Genomic DNA, 19,469 nt, shown 5'->3' with positions numbered 1-19,469 from the left:
GGCTAAATGGAAGAAATGATGTCTTCTATATTTATATTACATTTTCAGGAAATTAATAATATTTGAGAGATGCAGCTTTCAGAGGTGAAATTACCAAACACAGCTGCCTGCCTGAAGTTTAGCAATTACTGTTGCTAGCAAGTAAAACAAAATCTTTTGGTTCACCACAAGGTAAGATTACAGTACATACCTTCCTTAACTCCTACCATAAATTAGCCATGGATATCTTTCTATAACAAATTGTAGCTGATTTAAATACTGCCTAAACTGGAGCAAGAAAGACAGAAACTTTAATACTGACAAAATAGAGTATGTGTATGAAAAATACCTGCATACAAAACAAGATGATTTTTAAGGTATCCAAAGGATAAGCATGGCAATCTATAACCCATTTAAACAAGTCAATCTGGTTTTAGTAATTTTTTTCTGATAAAAATCAAGACATTTGAGTAAAATCTAAAGAACATGAATGATAATCTTCCTCAGATATCCGATGGTAATCACGGCAAGAGGGAAAAACATTACTTTGTTTAAAAGCAGAATTCTTAGTGTATCAGGATCATCCAATTTCTCCCTTTAAAAACAGTAATTAAAAAACACTAGCAGTATGCAGCATTAGCACTAATAGCTGCCTGAAATGAGTTCCTCTGCACTGATAACTGTGCACAAACCTGTCAGTGCATATTGATGAATATCTGTGTATATATCTATACACAGTTCTATGTATAAAACAGAACTGGAATTTTTACATGAGTTTCACTGAGGTTAAATTAGTAAATTTTTTTGGCTCTTGGTATAATATGCAAGATAATTTTCAGATGCATTTTTAATATCTGAATATTTTAAGTTGCATAGCTTATTAATAGATGGTTTACTTTACACGCTTGTGTGAAATTATATAACATTACAGAGAACATTTACCATTTTAAATCTGATTAAACACTATTCCAAACAAGGACTGGAAAGAGTTTGATATTTGTACAAACACAATCTTTTAAAAAGCATTATGCAAACCCATTTAGGCATTGCAAAAAAATGCTGAACTAAGAGACAGACTGCAATATTTATTTACATTCCATTATTTCAGTAAAATGATATGTCTCTGTTTTGCTAGTGAGGTTTAAATTTGTATTTTGAATGAAAAATGAAAAAACCTTACAAAATTTAACCATTAAAAATAAAACTAACATCACTAAGTGACCTAGGTAACCATATTTTATTAACTTTATTGATTTTAAGAAGGCTTTAATGAGTGATGAACCCACTCCAGTAGCAGGGCTATACTAACACTTTTGAAACTTTTTAACCTTTTTAGCTTATTTTCTGGCAACCATATCTTTCCAAAAAATCACCTTACGCATTTGACTTCTGATTTTGCATTTTCAGTTCATCAGTGGGACTAACTTCACAGTCAGTTGTCTGTCTTCCAATCTGATGCAACTTTCAATCTAAGAACCCACAATTGCTCTGTTCCTATATGTCAGCATGGAAAATTAAATGTTTCAGTTTGTTTAAAGCTTTATTGGCTTTCTTTTACTTGAAGCTTAAGCCAGAAACATCAAGTTACAAGAGAGTCTTTTCATGTTTATATAAAGCAATGATTGAAATGATTTTAATGTTTACATACACATGAATGTTTACAACATGTGCATTGTGCTTGTGTCTCTGTGGTCACTTTGCTGGTAACAGGCAGAGGAATGGCTGGGAGTCAGTCATAAAGGTACAAGAGCCTGGAGGGGTAAAGAGACAGAAAAAGAAACAGAATCCCAAGAAGACTGTGCCATATGACAGTGGGGAAAGAGCACGTGTCACTCCATGTAAAGAAGCAGGGTGAACTCATGTCATACAAGAATCAGAGAAAAGAACTGAATCAAGAAGAGAGGTGCTGTAGTGTGTTGTTATGCTCCCCTCCGCAGAGAGGCACAGCAGGCAACAAGGAGAGATGGCAAAAAAGTATGTTCCAGTTGTTAGAGTCCTAAAGCACACTTAGGCACCATTTTCCAAACTTCCCAGCTGCCAGGGCTCTGCTAACTCTGCAGAACCTCAACAGTTTCTTCCTACAGTTTTACATCCTTGAAAACTAAACTTCTTATAGCCAAAGCTCCATCAGAGCAGAAAAATACATTACTAGCACTATGGAGTGCACAGTCTAAGAGCCAATAGTTTTGTAAAGGTAGATGTTACTGTATTTCACTCTAATCCTCCCACTAGCCACTAATTCAGAATCAGCTTTTAATTACATTTAGTAACAGGAAAGAATATCTGCCTTTAGCTTGGTCTAGAGCCTTGCTCTGACAAGACTCTAAGATCAACTGGATATTATTAGCAGCAAATGAAGTATGAGCTGTGGCTCACCGGTGAGTACGTGTTGTGCCCAAGGCCCCACTATTATGCAATTCCATTTTTAATCAAACCCTAAAGACTACATGCTTTATTTATAGCTGATGATACTGTATGCATGTAGCCCAAAATCTTCAGGATTGACTATCATTTTACACAAGTTTTATAGTGTTCCTCCTTAATATGTATTGTCAGAAAAAAAATACTAAAAAGTGTACTGCTTTATAAAAAATTCACAAAATAATATAATTATTATTTAACAGAAAAATTACGTGGAATTGTTTTTCCCCATCATGTATCAGAAGCCTGTCATCCTAAAAGTAGTTTTGGCTCCCACATTACAAATACACTTCAGTATTTCTATAGGGAATGCCAAAAAAATCAGCAAGTGCTCACGGAGTTTTGCCAACAAAATCATGACTCTTTGTACAAGAATTTTCTTTCCATTTATAAACAAAGACACTTTGAGAGTTCACGCTCATGATTGGCTATGGCAACTGATATACTCCACTGTAAGATAAAGCATATAGCAAACCAGTGATTTATTACAAGCAGTAAATATTTTACAATAACTCTATTTAAACACATAACATCTATGTTTTTAAAAATGCATTCCAGATTATGCTTCAAATAATCCATTGCACTAAATACCAAAGAATTTGTGCACTGAAGATCTGGGAATTAATTCAAATGATATAAAAAACTATCCTGCACAATTACCAAACAAGGAACACTAGACAACAAAAACTGCAAAGTCAAAAACCTCCAAGATTAAAAGATAATGCTGACTATCTTATCAAAAGGCAACTTTAATGATAAAATTGTCATTGATATGGAACAGACTCAGTAATTTCAGTAATTTCTGACAAGCCTTCTTCAGGACCTACTTGCTTTTCAATCCTGGGACCCTTCAATGTCAGAACACAATCATGGTCAGTCTGATTTGTGCGGCTGATGGCCACATGTCCTCAGGACACTGCCCTGGCACTGTGCCTCACCAGGCTGGAGCACAGCTTGGCCAGAGCACCTCATCTCCCCTGCCTCAGCCCCAGGAGAAGCCCCCCAGGAGGGAGGGCCCCAGCAGGGTCAGCACCTACAGTCCTCTCCAGCCACAGCACCTTCTGTAGTCCGTTCCAACGGAGTACTGCTACTGCAGTTAAATAAAACCATTTTTAGGCTCTGTTTAAAGACTGAATATTGTAGCTTCAGCTTTTATGTATGTTCCCATAATTGAATGAGGCGAGAGAAGCCAATATATTTACCCTATTTTAGTTGCTAAATCTCAGTAATACACAAGAAGGAACACTTTGAAGCATGCTAACTATTCATTCCCTGATTCTTTTTTGCCCAGCACACAGGAAGGTCACTGGGGGTCAATACACATTCTTCTACATTTACTTAATTTTATGTCTTTTTTTTACTACTTGCATAGTAGCAAAAAAATTTTCTACTTGCATAGTAGTAAAGAAATTTTTATCTCACCCCCCATAAGAATGCAGTGGATAGCAAACTAAAAAAGCATTAAGTCAACTATATCTTCATTTTATTCCACTTCTACAATTCTAGAAACTGCTAACATCACACATAGTTCACCCCCCTCTACTCCCAAAAAAAGAACAAACTGTTCCATGTTTCTGCAGCTAAACCAGTAGCTTTTATTTAGGTGGTTTGATTTTTGATTTGGGTTGGAGTTTTGGGTGGATTTTTTTAAATAATTTTCTCAATCCTTAACCAGTTTTCTATTAAACTCGTCAGAAGACCACCTTTCTGAAAATAAAATAAAATCTTACTGAAGAACTCAACTTGGCTTGTGAAAATGTCATGTCAAGTGACACTTCTTTGTATAACAATGCTTAAGACACACACAGTGATTAAATAAATAGTGCAGACTAGTGTAGTTATATTACAGCAAATACAGAAAATTCTAGTTTATAATACTTCCGTGCTGACTCCTAAGATCATGCTTAGTCTACAAGAATCCAAAACAAATAAATAGAACTCCAGCACCTAAACAAAATAATAAACTGACTGAAACTTTACCCCATACTGTCAGTATAAATACCAAGAATTAGAAGTCTGTAATTTTTTTCTTCATGTTTACTTTACAATGTGCAAGAAAAAGGTTGGCCACTGTTTCCCAACATCACTGAGCAAATTGATCACATAGCTCCTACTTAATTGAATTAATGTGTAAGTTATTTAGCTAAAAAACTGGTCATCTTAAGTTATATTTTAAAAATTTGTTGTTACAGCTAAATTCGGCTCAGAGAGATAAAGGAAATAACAAACCCACACATCAGGTAATAACCCTTACAAAAAGCAATTTAAAAGATTTACCTCATTAAACCTTGTCACAAGATCTTCTACAGCGTTATGTTCTCCATTGGGAGCAGAAAGAACAGTAGCAGATATGGATGCCTTAATAGACGGCAGCTTGCTTTGACACTCAGCACTGCCCAAATCCCTGGTGAGGAAGCAGAGGTAGTCGATGGGTAAGACTTTGCGGTAGAGCTCCTGCTCCTGCTCGGTCAGGATGCTGGCAACCTCCTCTGGGAACTGGATGAGGTGCTGCAGCTCGATCAGCTCCCTGCTGATACCGGCCACGCTGGAGGGAAGCACGCTGGAGCCAGCCATGGATGTACACGCTTGTCGTTCTAAAACAAAACAAAGGAAAAATTCATCAGGCTTTGCCTTTAACTCTTGGACCGTGCTGTGCAAAAGTGAGACAACTTGGTATTTTGGTTTTGTTAAGCTGTTCATTCATTTACTCAGCAGCACACTATATTCTAAGTACCTTCTTTCTGTTTAAACAACCTAATATGTTCTTTTACATGGTTTTTTTATATCTGGTGCTGGCTAGATAGAGGGCAGTTAGAGTTAGGAGATTGTAAAGCCACCTGCCAAAACACACCTGCTTCCAGAAACATCCAAATACCTCCCTCCAGCACCCGTGGCCTTGTCACAGCCTCAAATAAAGGGCTCATCTGGCAGAGTGTGCCTCTGCTTTGCCCCCATGTAACAGCCACGGTGCAAAGCAGTTTGAGGGCTTGACTGGGGCACTGAGACCCGATTCCCACAAGAAATAATGTATAATGATAATTAAAAACCCATGTGGGTCAGTATTTTTCTTCATAATCCACTTGCTATAAAATAAATTGTATTTGAGCTTGCTGCATCGTGAAACCAAATGTCCAAGGCCACAAAATATTTTTCATTCCTCTCAGAAAATCCATATATTTGGGAGCATGCATGTTTTATCCGTTAATACAAAACATTCATGGTAGTTTTATAATATCCCAGCAGTGATATCTCTTGAAAAATAAAACTTTTCCTAAGAAGGCAAGCTTTCTAAGATCATGTGGGAAGCATGAAACATCAACACAATGATTCCAAAATACTGAGTGAATCTTCTTACTAGATAAGTTTAGAATGGGTTCTCTGAAAAATATTTCAATAATTACTTAAATGTAAAAACATTCATAGCCATATATTACATACTCTTCATCATTCTCAGTAAAAGGAGTTTATTTTTTTGCATTGCTTCATGAAATATCTTCAGAGATTTTTTCCACACATAATGAGATTACACCCTAGAACTATCTCTTACCCAGTGTTTTTAATATATCTATAAGCTCTCAAGTAATAAAGGGTGCAATTTGTTTCTCTAAGAAAGAAAAAACCAAGTTCATAATGACTGATTAAAATTCAGTCCCTTTTAGTAAACATAAAATATGCTACATGAGTTTTCCACTCTAAGTCATTTTGTGCAAACTATTATTAATCAGAGGGAAGTTAAGGAGACAGAAAATTGGCTTTTCTTAATAAAGTCTACTGAAAGTCAAATGATAAATTGCAATAGCCCTAAATAAAGTCTTTGGGCTAACAGAACCTATTGAGAAATGTTCAAATAGTGAAGAAACTTCTGAAAGAACAATTTGTTTCTGTCTACACCAGCAAGAAAAAAAGTAATGGGATTACTTTGCAACAAGCAGTAGCTTGGTTAAATAGCAGGAAACATATGTAACTTTGGTGATAATGAAGAAGTGCTGCACAGTATCTGTATATACTGAGAAATCTCTGTCATTACAGCAAAGACTGAGGGGGGGGAAAGCCAGTTAGGAACACCACTGATATGTGGTGCAGGTTTGGGCAACAGGTGGAGTGCAGTGAGCTTCTGGGCTCCCTTTCAGCTGTCTTTGCTTCAATTCTACATGAGACTTCAGTTCTGTTTCCTGCCTCAACCTGCACAGAGCTATTCTGAGAGGTTTTGTAATAAAAAGCACTAAAAGCTCATGTGCACTATTCTTGACTTTGCAGCAGAACACAAGCTTATGCCTAAATAAAAACAACGCAAAATACAATGTTCATTTTATATTAGAAGCACTACGTATTTACACATGCTTTACATACATGGACTGAACTGTCACTGTCACAACCAGCATTATCTCAGGAAGATGATATGGAAGGTGTGACACAAACGCCCACTAACACCTATCTGCTCCCTAGAAGTCACAATGCCTCACTGACTCCACGTGCATGAAAGCCCTTCCCACACCAGCCTCCCTGCATCTCACACTGAAACAGAGGGTGTTTCGTTGTGTCTATACTGTACATTTATTTCAGATCTCAAATGGACTTCTGAAGTGAATCTCCCAAGCATCCTCACTTACTGTGCTTTACTTTAGTCTTAGTGCAAAAAAATGGATTCTTTTCAGACAAAACTGCACCAGAAGATGTGCCCCCAGAAGGCAACTAACACATCCCAACTGGTAAAAAGCTGTAGCTGTCAGAAACATCCAGTCTCTGGAACAAGCACCGAGGTCAGGAAAGGACAGGCAGCTCAGATGGTGGCTTGGCTGCAGGTGATCACGTACCAGAGGAGGCAGACAGCAAGTACTACGGACAGTGCAAGGCCACAGCGACACTGGTGCTTTGCAAACCCAACGTTATTTGGTAAGTACAGCTGTAAACACCTTATAGCTGTCAATGTGGCAGGGCAGGAAGAATAAGGAGTGCCTAGTGACTGATGAAAGAGAGAAAACATATGAGCTGTTCTGCATCCCATTGCTCGCTGATGAGGTTTAAAGGCGCATTCTTAGTAATTCACCTTCTCCATCACTGTACCAACCACACCATGCACAAAGACCTCAAAATCTGGCAAAATTTGACACTGAATTTGCAATAGGGTAGAGCACTGGTCATTATCTTGGCGCATTACCTTGCCTAAGTATAATCACCCTTCAGGCTCCACTTAGCACAACCTCTCACATCTTAGAACAAGGCTCAACACCACAAAGTGACCACAGCCAAGGCTGGCTGCAAAGCATATCTCTATATTGCCTGAAACCATTAAGAATAAGAATCTCATTAAAACTGGATTTCACTACACTGACTGCCCATTGATCAAATCCAGCAGAAAGCTAGCGGAGGGATTTTGAATGCCTTTAATAAAACTACCTTTAATGGAACTATCATCCTTCATAATGAAATCTTCACAACCCAGCTTCACTTTAACAAAAAAATGAAGTTGTCAAAGAAGAAAATCTTTTCATGGAAGTGAAGCCAAGATGACTCAAGAGCAGCCACTAGTATTGCTGGATTTGAAAGATTGAAAGTAAATAAAACACTTCCTGATTCAAAACACTGAATTTCAAACTAGCATTTCTCAATTCTTCATTAAACTGGAAGAACTTTATGTAAATTCTCTCTGTAATGTGAGAGCACATGGAACAGGCTGCTACAGCAAAAATGCAGCTGATATCCAAGGAGCGGAACAGAGGCTAAACAGAAATCTGAAGGCACACAGCTCATGGCTAAAGTATGGCTATAAATACTGAAGAAGTAGAAATAACTTATTTAAGTAAGTAGAATAACTTATTTCTGTTGACTTTTTCTACACCTATAAATATTTAATTCTTCCATAATTCACATCTTTTGCAAGTCTTGGTTGTTGGCATGATTTACCTCTCCAGATTCAGGTATCTTATCTTTCGTCATTCCAGTCTTCTGTGTTTCATCACAGAAAATCCAGGATCCTTATTCTCAACTTCACCACCTTCCATGATTTACACTCTGCATGAAAGTGTACTTTTCTGTCTCTTTGCCTGTATTAAGCTAGGTTTTTTTTTCCCTGGACTATTTTTTCATCTTTTTGTGTGTGTGTGTGCTTCAGACTTCCACCATTTTTCACTCCAGGAACGGATCTGCTTCTGCTATAAAACTCCTTATCCAGTCTCATACGCAAATCCTCCAGCTTTGTGTTGTCAGTTTGTGTTCTTCAGGAAACAGATAGTAGCTTTCTGCACTTCAAAGAACGGCCAGGTCCTTAGAGTAACTTGCAGAATGGAACTGCTTTCAGACCCAAATCACAGTAGTTTTTTTCACAGTTAAGGCAAGATACGATCCTCACTAAAATTAGCTGCTGCAGCAAATGCTACTGGTTTTTGTGTTCTACCACATCAAGTTAATGCTAAAAATATTACAAGAAAATGAGGACCCAGACTATTCATTTGCGAATTGCCTGAAGCCGAAATGGATAGCTCTGCTTATCCTGCTGATAAACAGCTGAAGCAGATAATCTTTAACACCACAAGTATTGCCTTTATTACTCAAAACAAGATAACCTCTGCTTAGTTTTAACAAAGGACTCCTAGACTGACTTAATCATCGCTGATGCCCGTGGGAACAAAGAGGGCTCCTCTTCTCTAACAAAAGAATAATCTTTTTAAGAATGGGAGAAAAATACAGAGTGCCAGGGAAAAGTCACTACATTTTTTAAATGAATGCTGTCTAAAAAGAGTAAGCCTGCCTAGAATATGAAAATCTTCTTTCAACAAAGTTTGATGAACTGAAATATTCAATAACTGTATTTCTGTCTTAGTTTTATTTCTAGCTCCTTTTCTTTCTACACTTACTTTGATTAAAAAAAAATTATTCTATCTTTACATTCAAAAAACAGTTTTAGAGCTGTAAAGTGAAAATTACAGCCCCTAACAACATTCTCACTCTCTAGAAGGCCACTGGAAAAGATCTTGTGATTATGACAGACTGTGCACAAGAGCAAAAGACGGATTTCAATAGCTGAAAGAATAAAAGTAATTACTCAACCTATTATAATATCTTTTAACTTAGACAGTTTTTGATAATAGACTTTGCTTCTATGACATTATACTAATCTAACTGAAAGTACAGAAAAATCTTACGACAATTCTTTTTCTCTGCTGGTATTAAAATGTGTGTGCAATAAATGGATTCTAATAGAAGCCTTTTTAGTAAGCTATGCTACAGATATCCTCCAAACTGCTCATATGCTTTAGGAGAACATATGGATTATGTGTACAGTGAGAAAATATAATCTGACCACAGTAAAAAAAATTAAGAAATAGCCACAGGTGAACAACTGTCAATATAGAAAATGTAGAACTGTTCTGTTCAAAAAAGAGGAAAAATACAATAAAAGCTGCCCAAGCAGAAGACACCTATGCAATATACAGCAGTTAAATGGAACACCAGCTTCCAGTATGGATCAGCACAACTGGGATAACATTGTTTTGCTGTCCCTTGGATGCTCCATATCTCAATACCATAATAACCAAACCAACAAGCTTCTGTTAATTTCCTGTTTCTCTTCTATCTAATTAAAAATATCTCTCTCTCCCTTAATGAACATGAATTCACCATTATCAATCTTGACTGCAAACAACTCACTCCACTAATAAAGAGCCTGATATTTAACTAAGTGGGAAGCTTGACACAGAACACGATCAAGTTCAAGTTCAATTTCACTGTAGAAACCACTGAAATCAATAGATCTGTTTTGTCTTCAAATTTACTTATGAGTTAAGTAATCAAAGAATGAGAAGACACTCAGGTTCTCTGTCCATATACCTAAATCTAGCAATATGGGCTACCTCTTAAAACTGCCTATCAGCACACATTGGAAATTATTATTAGCAGGGGAGCTCTGATCTACAGTGTACTTGCACTACATAAACTGAGTTCTTTAGGACCTAAGCATCAGCAAGCAGAAGACACAGAGACAACATGAAGAAATGAAGATGAGTCTCTAGAATTATTTTTTTTTATTAGACTAAGTAAGATTACTGATACACTCAGAGGGCACAGGGCCCTTTCCAGGTTTGGAATAGAAACAGCAAACTTCACAGCTAGTTCAAGAACGCCTGCTTTGAGTTTAATTCAGTCATAGTAAGAACAAGACATTGGAGAAGGTGATCTTCTCTTGGGGAGCAGCAGCAAGTTACAACATTGGGCCAGGTGAAAAAAGAGATAGGTTCTATAGTACAAAGGGAAAATGAAAAAGGAGAAATCACATGTAGAAAAGAATTTTGCTGGAAATAGAACACCCTGAAACTATAACACACAGATATTTCTACTGAGGCTGAGATTTTATTGCTGAACAGATTTATGAAACTTCTGGAGAGGATTTTTTAAAAAGGCAACTAGCATGTTGAAGTATAACTGAATTAAATGACATTATATACCACAAAATCCTGACTCACGAACTGACTGAATAGTGGAATTCAGCAAAAAGAAAGATATGGAGTGATTGTAACAACAGTCACTCCTAAAATAACTTCTTGTTTTAGGAACTGGCAAAGAGTTCAGGTTTGAAAACCAGACTTTGAACACACTTTTAAAATTTTGCAATTATAGGATCAATCATGTGAAATCCCAGGGGAAAAAACCATAAAAGTGCTGTATTGTTAAGAGATACAACCTGCCTATATAATTTCTGACTTGAAACAAATTTAAGTTTTCTAAAAAGGTGACATAATCATTAGGACAGGTGAGATGCACAAGCATGAGAAATATTTTTTTTTCTTTAACCACCAAAGTTGGGTAAACATTTTCACAGGGTGAAACCTATGCACAACAAAACATTCATTCAGATTGTAAAGTTGATTTAAAGATGATCAGCATGAAGTATTTATTAATATATTAACTTTGAGTTAACAACTACATAGCAGTCCTTACATTTTTCAGAAGTTCCTACCCATAAGTATGAGCTTGAAAACCTATTTGAACTCTGTTTATGGCTGGATTAGAAGATCCTGGTTCTAAACTGGATTTACTGACATTAGCTCAGTTGGCTGGAGCATGTGCTAATAACACCAAAGCCATGTGTTCTATCCCTGTATGGGCCATTCACTTAAGAGTTGGACTCAATGATTCTTCCGGGTCCCTTCCAACTCAGAATATCCTGTGAAATCTCTGTGAAATACAAGCACTGACATCATACATGCAAGGAATTCAAAGCATCACCATGATTTCACCACACCTGAACTGCCATGCCTGCCTCCCATCATCCCCAGTGTACAGCTACACTGCCGTGTGTAATTACAGCCACGCTGCTGCTCAGATTTCTGGAATTGTATCCAAGGGCTTTTACCACTCCACTAGCCTGAGTCATTCATGGAAATATTTTGCAGTGTACAGGAGAACCTGGCTGCTTGTCCCTGAATTACCATATATTATCAACACATTTAACCAACCATTTCCTCTCTGTATGCAGGTTGGCTAGTACTGACTGACAAAAGTCCATAATACATACTGGGTTTTCTTCTGGCTGTAAACTCCCAAGAAAAAAGATGCAACGAGTACTGGTGTAACATTAATTTTGACTTGGCAAAATCAGAAGATCTCAGGACAAAACTCATCCAATTTGATGCTGATTTTCCAATTCCTTTCCATTTTCAGGGCAGCTAGCAAAGAGCTGAGACTGCATCATCATGGAGAAAAGTACAACTAGCAATGGCTGCAGAATATCTGCATAACAATCAATGTGGTTTTTGTGTGTTAACCCCAGCCAGTAAACATTTCTTCTGCACTTGAAATAACAGGCTTTGAAGGCAGCACCTGTAAAAATTACCCTGAGGCTAACAGGGTAGCAAATGGATACTTCAACTACAAAGGGCACCCTGTGTCACACAGGGTTTGCTGAACAGAGACATGCTTATAGGTATTATGGAGAGATGAATCAGCAGTGCTGCCAGAAGTCTGAAGAGATCCACCATGTACATATTTAGTCAGAAAGCAGCTTTATTGCTTCCAGTCTACATGTATGGCAATGGGCCACCTGAGACCTGCTATTTTAGGGGACCTTCACCTACTGCTGTTATGAAACTGGATCCTCATTTCAGAACACCTGCCAGAAGAAGGTTTAATTATAATTTGGTAGATAGACTGCGAATGTCTGCTTGACTGGTTGAAAATTAGCTCTCAAAAGCTGTTTGATACCAACATGCCATCTGTCTTGCTGTGGCATGCTGCAGCATGCACTGCGCAAGACCAGACACAAGATTCCATTGCTTCAGAGGCAACTATCACCAAGAAGGCTGGATGAAGGGATTCTGGGCTAAACCTACATCTTTATACCACAGTGTAACAGATATGTGAAAAGGCTGGAAAGAGGTTAATATGACACCACCGCACTTGCTGTTCAAGTGGTTTTGAGTTTTTCATTTTTTTCCTGCAATGTAATCCCATCTAATGAATCCCCTCCCCTGCAAAACTCCTAAATGATTTCAGAAATATTCCACTTTCACATGCATTTCATAAATCTTTCTCCTAAAGGCTGCCACAGTGGTAGACTAACAGGACTTTGACTTGAGCAACACACACCAGCAGGAGGGTTCTCTGTGCAGCATCTGTATTCAAGACCTTTAAAGATCTGGATATAAATACAGCATAGCATATGGAATGTTAAGTTCAAATGCTAAATAAATGTACATGTAAATTACCAGATAAATTCCAGCCCATAAGAACAAAATGGTCAAAAGGGAAGATTTATGAGTTTACTTTGGAAGAAAAGAGTATTGTAGACAAAGAACACATAATTCTCAATGCAAAATGAACTCGTTACTGCTTGAGTCAAAGCAGAACTCAAGGTTTGACCTCACCTCCCAAAATAACACAAAGCTTGTCCAAAATCAAAACAGGAGCTGCTGTTCAAAATTAAATTAAAATGCATACAACTTTCAGTTAATGCTGCAATGGAGAAATATCCAGTGATTTGACAGAGTGCAAGAATCTCAAGTCAGGTTCCAATATTTGAGTATTTCAATCAAGACAGTAAAAATTAATCTTGCTTCTATTTTTTTCCATTTATGTAATGCAAAAGTTTTTCAATTTTAAGAATTAAAGAACTCTGTTATAATCAGTGAGTATGGCAGAAAATGCAAACAAAAATGTAGTTTGAAAATATATATACACACACCTATGGAAAAGAAGGATGTTAAAAATTAGATGCATATACAGTTATATACCCATTAAGGCAAGGGCTTATGATACTGGTTTTCTACATTTTCTTTTTTGTTGTTGCTTTAGGAATGTTTTAATTTTAAAAGACTACAAACTGTAGCAGCAAAACATAGCATTCATAATGTAAATACCTGTAAAACTGCAACAGGCATTTTCAATGCCTCAGCCTTGAGTAATTTCTTTCTAGTCTGAGTGCACTGGACTTTGACATTAACAATCCCTGCATTTAATTAATGATATGTTGAAGTTTGCACCTTGCTGCACAACTTCATAAATTACCATAAGCACAAATTAAAACTCATTTCTGGCCTTAAGATCCTCAGAAATACATTTTGTAAAAAGCATCATCTTCCTTACTTTGCTCTATCATGAAGTTCAGATTACATGCAGCAGTGAACCTTCAAGGATAGGTGGGAAAGAGCAATGGTCTGCTCCCATCGGGTCCAGTTTTACAAATACTGCACAGGAATGCCCAAGTTATAGCAACTATCCCCATGAAAACTGTTTCAATTTGGACAACAATCATTAAATACAGTCTTTCAAGGTAAAAATAATAAGAATGCTTCCTACGGCTTCAGTGCCATACCAAGTGAAGCACACACCAAAACTGCCATTGGTGTTAGAGACACAAGATGAACACTAGATGCCAATCTGAGAACTTGATTTTAATCATGTCAAAGAATAACATGAGAATTAAGTAAGATCTGATAAGCGTACAACACTTACAACTAATTTTTCTTGTCTTTTGAATCTTCAAAGGAAAGACAATCCAGTGCATGAGACACGCTACCAGATTTTCCACATAGACCAAAGGGCAGGCAAATCTGCTGCATAAGGTGTTTTGGTTATTATTCTTACTGATTATTGGAACAAAATTAATCCAAGCCACATCCAGTAAAAACAACACTTGATTAGATGTTCCCGATTTAAGCCCTGAAGCTTAGCAGTGAAAGAATTTTAAAAGAATGGAATACACTTGAAAAATGCTCAATCAGTTCAGAGTTTTCATCATTCTGGCCTGCTTTCAGTATTTCCCTAAACAGATTCTGTTCCTAACATGAGTTTATTTTGAGACCTGTCCTCTACATAACTACGAAAATGGATAGAGAATAAAATCACTAACAGCAGATACTTTGATTGTGCACCTGGGTACAAAATGTCTTTGTATGATCTGCTATGGAAACTTTTTAACTTATTTGATATTACACTTGGAATAATATAAATTCAACCTCTACATAACTGAAGCACCTACAAAATCTACCCCTTCACCACTTGGTTTTGGTGATGATTCAATTATTGTGTGCTCTGAATTTTCTCTGATAATGAGAACATTTTGTGAATAGGCCAGCACAGTCACATTTATTGTAGCAGCTATAATTTATTTTGATATCCAAGATTTTTAGATTTCTAACAAAAACAAAATCCAGGAAATATACCTGTATTTATCAAAAACATACACACAGAAATTCCCTAAGACACATCAGAGAAAACTGCATGATTTTTTAAGGCATTAGTCAAAAACTTAGTAATGGAACACCACAAAACTATTGTGATAATAGTTTTGTATCAGCAGTGTACAGCAGGAAGAACCTAAGAACAAAATACTTTTCACACACTTTAACACACTTTTCAAAGTGCTGTTAAAGACAGTACCATAATTTATAAAGATACTTTAAAAAGAGTTAATAAGAACAGTGAGTTCTATGCTGCTAAAAAGAAATGCTGCAGTAATTCTACCTCCTAGTTCAAAATTCATGATGTAGAGGAAAATATGAAAAGATTCTCTTGCATAAGGATAAATGAGTGAACCAAGGACACTAATTGAAAAAGATGCCAAAAATGGAGAAAAATTATGAACTGGAAATAAATTGATGGATTACATAACAGGGTGAAGGGCAAGGCTAATACTAATAATTCACAACCATTCAGCACTTGCACTTCATTATAAAGAAATGGCTCGAAAGCATTTTAAGACATACTAAAAGAGTATTCACTGAAACTGGTCAAAAAGAGAGGGAGATGTTTAAGATGTGAAAATGAGTATGTCATTAACTGATGATGACCCAGTCAGTAACGTGCAGCCACTGTGCAGCAAATCCACGGCTCTCCTTGCACGTCCTGCAGAGCACTGCCACGGCGGTCAGGGACCTCCACTCTTCCCCAACACAGCCAGAGCTGTGCTACTCCTCCTTAGGTGTCTGCCTACAAAATATCATTTGGTCTGTGTCCTGTTTACACTGCACAGAAACACAAAGGCAGAATCACAGCAGATGCCCTTGCCATAATCCTTACATGTACTCCTGGGTAAAAACAATCTCCTAAGTTTTAGTTTAAAAGAATTAAGGCTAGCTACTGCAGTTGGACTAGATGATGTGTAGGGCCCTTCCAACTGAACTATTTTGGACTACTGTATTCTACATATTATTTATATTTTTTCCTTGTGGTTGGAAGTAAAATTGAACTATCTTCAAAGCTAGTATTAACAATAATTTCTGAGAAATACAGTTTTATGGGCTAAGTATCCTGGGTTGAGTGCTCTCAGGACAAAAGGTATGTTACTTAACAGATCATTTAAAGGAAGGAAAAACAACATGCAGACAACATGCATGTCCATGCAGGCAAAACACAGATGGCTCTCCTAATACATGTTTATTGTTTATTTTAGTGTGGATTAGTTTATCTGCTTTTTCTCTTCCCCCAGACACAGTCTTTTCTCAAGCTCATTGGTGAATAAGTATTGTAAACGTACAGCATGTCAAATTAGCATTTTTCCTGTAGGGTTAAAAATACAACTGAGGAAGCCAGCCTGAAAAAAAGGAAAGTTTGTAACTACAGAGGAAAAAAGTAAAATTATTGCCATAGTGTTGGTTTTGGGTTTTTTTTCAGAAGGGAAGTAATTCAGCTCTTTTCTTCTGTAAACTACTTCCTCTCGTAATTCAGGAAGAGTAAAACTAATCTCTCTACCTAGAATAACAATCCTCTTAGTCTCACATTTTTTCTTTATTTGCAATTTGAATGCAAGCTTCCAGTGTAGTACAATACCTGTTTGGCCAAGTCCAATTACCATTGCTAAATTTACTGAGTGAAGAAAAAGATTCTGTAATGAGTTTACAGAATTAAATGAAAGAAGCTATTCCTTACTCTAGAATGCAATTTCCAAATTTTAAAAAGGTAATTTTGAAAGGTATCTTTCAATGCAAACACCTAATGATGCCAATTACCAGAAAATTTTCAAAAGGGTTGTAACAGCCTGCATCCTTACCAAGCTGATTTTTCTCATGAGGAAGCTGATGGGAAGCTAAGGAAAATTTATACACTATTTTTATAAGGGATTAACATGAATTTACAACTTCCCATCATAGTAAGTCACATTCATGATGTTATGTAAGTATTATATCACGCCAGTTTTTCTTTTAAGAAAGTATTGCTACTAGCCAGCTATTCTTAGCAAGGTTTCTGGAACCACAAAGGCCTGTGCCAGAAGCACAACCCAAAGGATGCTGTGAGACATTTTAAAGAGGAAAAGAGGAATACACAACAAAACTCAGGTCAATATAATCAAAGTTCTTTCACAGACATACAGAACACAGTCCCATACTTTCATTGGCTATACCAAGGACTGAAGGACCAATGGCACCATGGGCTTCCTCACCACTTCAGACAGAGCCATGAGTGCTATGCAGTACAGACATGGCCAGGCAAGTGACCAGGGGAAATGCTGATATGCTTAATAAAATCTGGAGTCCAAGGAAAGTTCTGTAGTACTCAGACACCAAAAACATTATGCAGCTTAATGAAAAAAAACTCATCACAATAACAAGAATTGCCAAAAAAGTCAAAGCTTCAAAGATTTTGATTCTTCCTTTCCTATGTTTTTAAATTACAGAGTGGAGCAGTCTGTGTGATTTAGCCTTAGAACTGAAATCGGCTCTACGACACAGAAGTTTAAGCCAGAGGGGGATTAGTGGAATACAGCAGACAGCAGAGAACAGGGCAGGCACATGTCTGGAAGCCAGAAGAAGTAAAACAATAGACTACACAAAGCATTAAATCAACCTTAACTTCATAATAGAGATCTAAACAATCTCAACATCTATGACTTGTCTCAATATTACTTACTTCTTCCTACCTCTAATATAAATGCTCTAAGTACTTATTTATCATTGCAAGCTTTTCTACAACTTCACTAGTAAATTGATACAGTTCTGCTTGGACTAAACCCTGCTATAATCAACTATATAAGCAACTATTTTCTGTAATTGTCTTTGTTTAGTTTATATCATTTGGGGATCATGAGGTAAATTTAAAAAGATACATTTATACAAGATTGTGTTCAAGCAAATGAATATAGGTCTATGTATCATACTGCTGAAGCTAGCTATTTTGTAAAAAAAGAAAGTATTTATTACATTTGGCTTTCACAGGATTAATACACTTGCTACATAAAAGCTGTTCTAAACAGTCACAAGACTCCTTAATGAATTGTGCCTTTGTCATTAGGCTTTAGCAGATTATACTAGAAAGGGTGTTTGCAGTCCTTTCTTAACAGGAAACTATCAAAGCCAGTGATTTTACCATCTGAAAACAAACTCAAAACTAGTACCTTCCTCAGACTTTAAGAAATCTCCCTTAACTTGAAGACTTCAAACACAATTAATTCCTTCTATAAAAGTACACAGCAAAAATTAACACTCCTCTTCCTTCCTTGTGGTGCTACTGCTACCTATATTGAAGTTGACTTTAAATAGAGTTAGGCCCAACCATGTCAACAATATTGTTTATATAGCAAGAAAATAAAACAACTGGAAAAATAAAGCACATTTGTCTTTAAGACCAGCACAGTCCCTTCCAACGCAAATTATTCCAGGACTGTTACAGGGCAATTAACCATTTTACCTTACAAACCTGACTTTAAGAGAAAAGCAAGTAGCCAGGTTAGTGTACACATTATAGATCTATAAGAAAGAGGAAGCATTCCAGGCATAAGAACTGCAAATCCTGTGTATGAAAAGGAGGTTTGCTTTCCTAAGGTTAACAGCTCTGTAGAAATAAATTTTTGGGACCCTAAAACCAAATTTTGTCTATGAGCTTTTAGGAAGTGGTGCTGGCAAAACCAGGTCCCCCTGTATAGATCATGGATGACACCAGTAACATGCAGTTATCCTTTCTCTACTTCTTAAAGACACAGACAAACCACAGAGTATCCAAAGAGAGCTATAAAATAATTCCAGGATTGAATAGTGAGACCCAGAGAAAGATATTTAGATCAGAAATGTGTAACTTTACTGAACTAAAGTGAAATTGAGAGGAGACTTGACTGTAGCAGATATGTAAGCACCTCATAGCAGGGGAAATATATCAGATTTGAAATAATTAAATCCAACAGAAAAAATTCATAACAAGAACAAATGGTTGGACGTTGATGACAGACAAACTCACACTAGAAGTGCCACTCTTCTTTGCCTTGGGAAAAGCAGAGCCTGTGGATGATGGTTCTCAGGCTTCCTCAGAAGGCTGAACAGTAGCACAGCTGCCTTTTGACTACTGAGCTTAGAACAGAGACAACTCAGAATGATGCCAGACCAGCTAAATGTCTCCACTGACACCAGGCTTTGCAATTCTATGAGCTTTCTTACTTTCCCAAACAACATGCTGTTAGTGCCGTCCTGTTTTCAAATTTGATGTACCATCATCCATGCAATAACTAAACCTTTTTTCCTTCTCAAGATTTCTGAAATATTTTCCAATATTTGATGTTCAAAGAAAAGTTTTGGTTTTGAAGGATCTGTTTCTTTTGAACAAAAGAAAGTATAATATTTTGGTGATTTGGAATCAAACAGAAATCCTAG

The 19,469-nt window shown here is 36.8% G+C and overlaps 1 protein-coding gene across 4 annotated transcripts in view; it reads right to left on the bottom strand.

Moving 5' to 3' along the window:
- The window catches only part of PLCE1 (phospholipase C epsilon 1), a 139,663-nt gene that overhangs the window by 47,220 nt on the left and 72,974 nt on the right, over positions 1-19,469 (bottom strand). For all 4 annotated transcript variants that reach the window (XM_064716297.1, XM_064716296.1, XM_064716298.1 and 1 more), the window contains one exon: positions 4,678-4,994. In XM_064716297.1, coding sequence (XP_064572367.1) covers positions 4,678-4,994 — 317 coding nt within the window. The remainder of the gene's footprint in view (positions 1-4,677; positions 4,995-19,469) is intronic.

Source organism: Zonotrichia leucophrys, chromosome 6 (genome assembly GCF_028769735.1).
Source record: "Zonotrichia leucophrys gambelii isolate GWCS_2022_RI chromosome 6, RI_Zleu_2.0, whole genome shotgun sequence".
Lineage (NCBI taxonomy): Eukaryota > Metazoa > Chordata > Aves > Passeriformes > Passerellidae > Zonotrichia > Zonotrichia leucophrys.
This window is presented reverse-complemented; position numbering and strand designations above follow the sequence as displayed.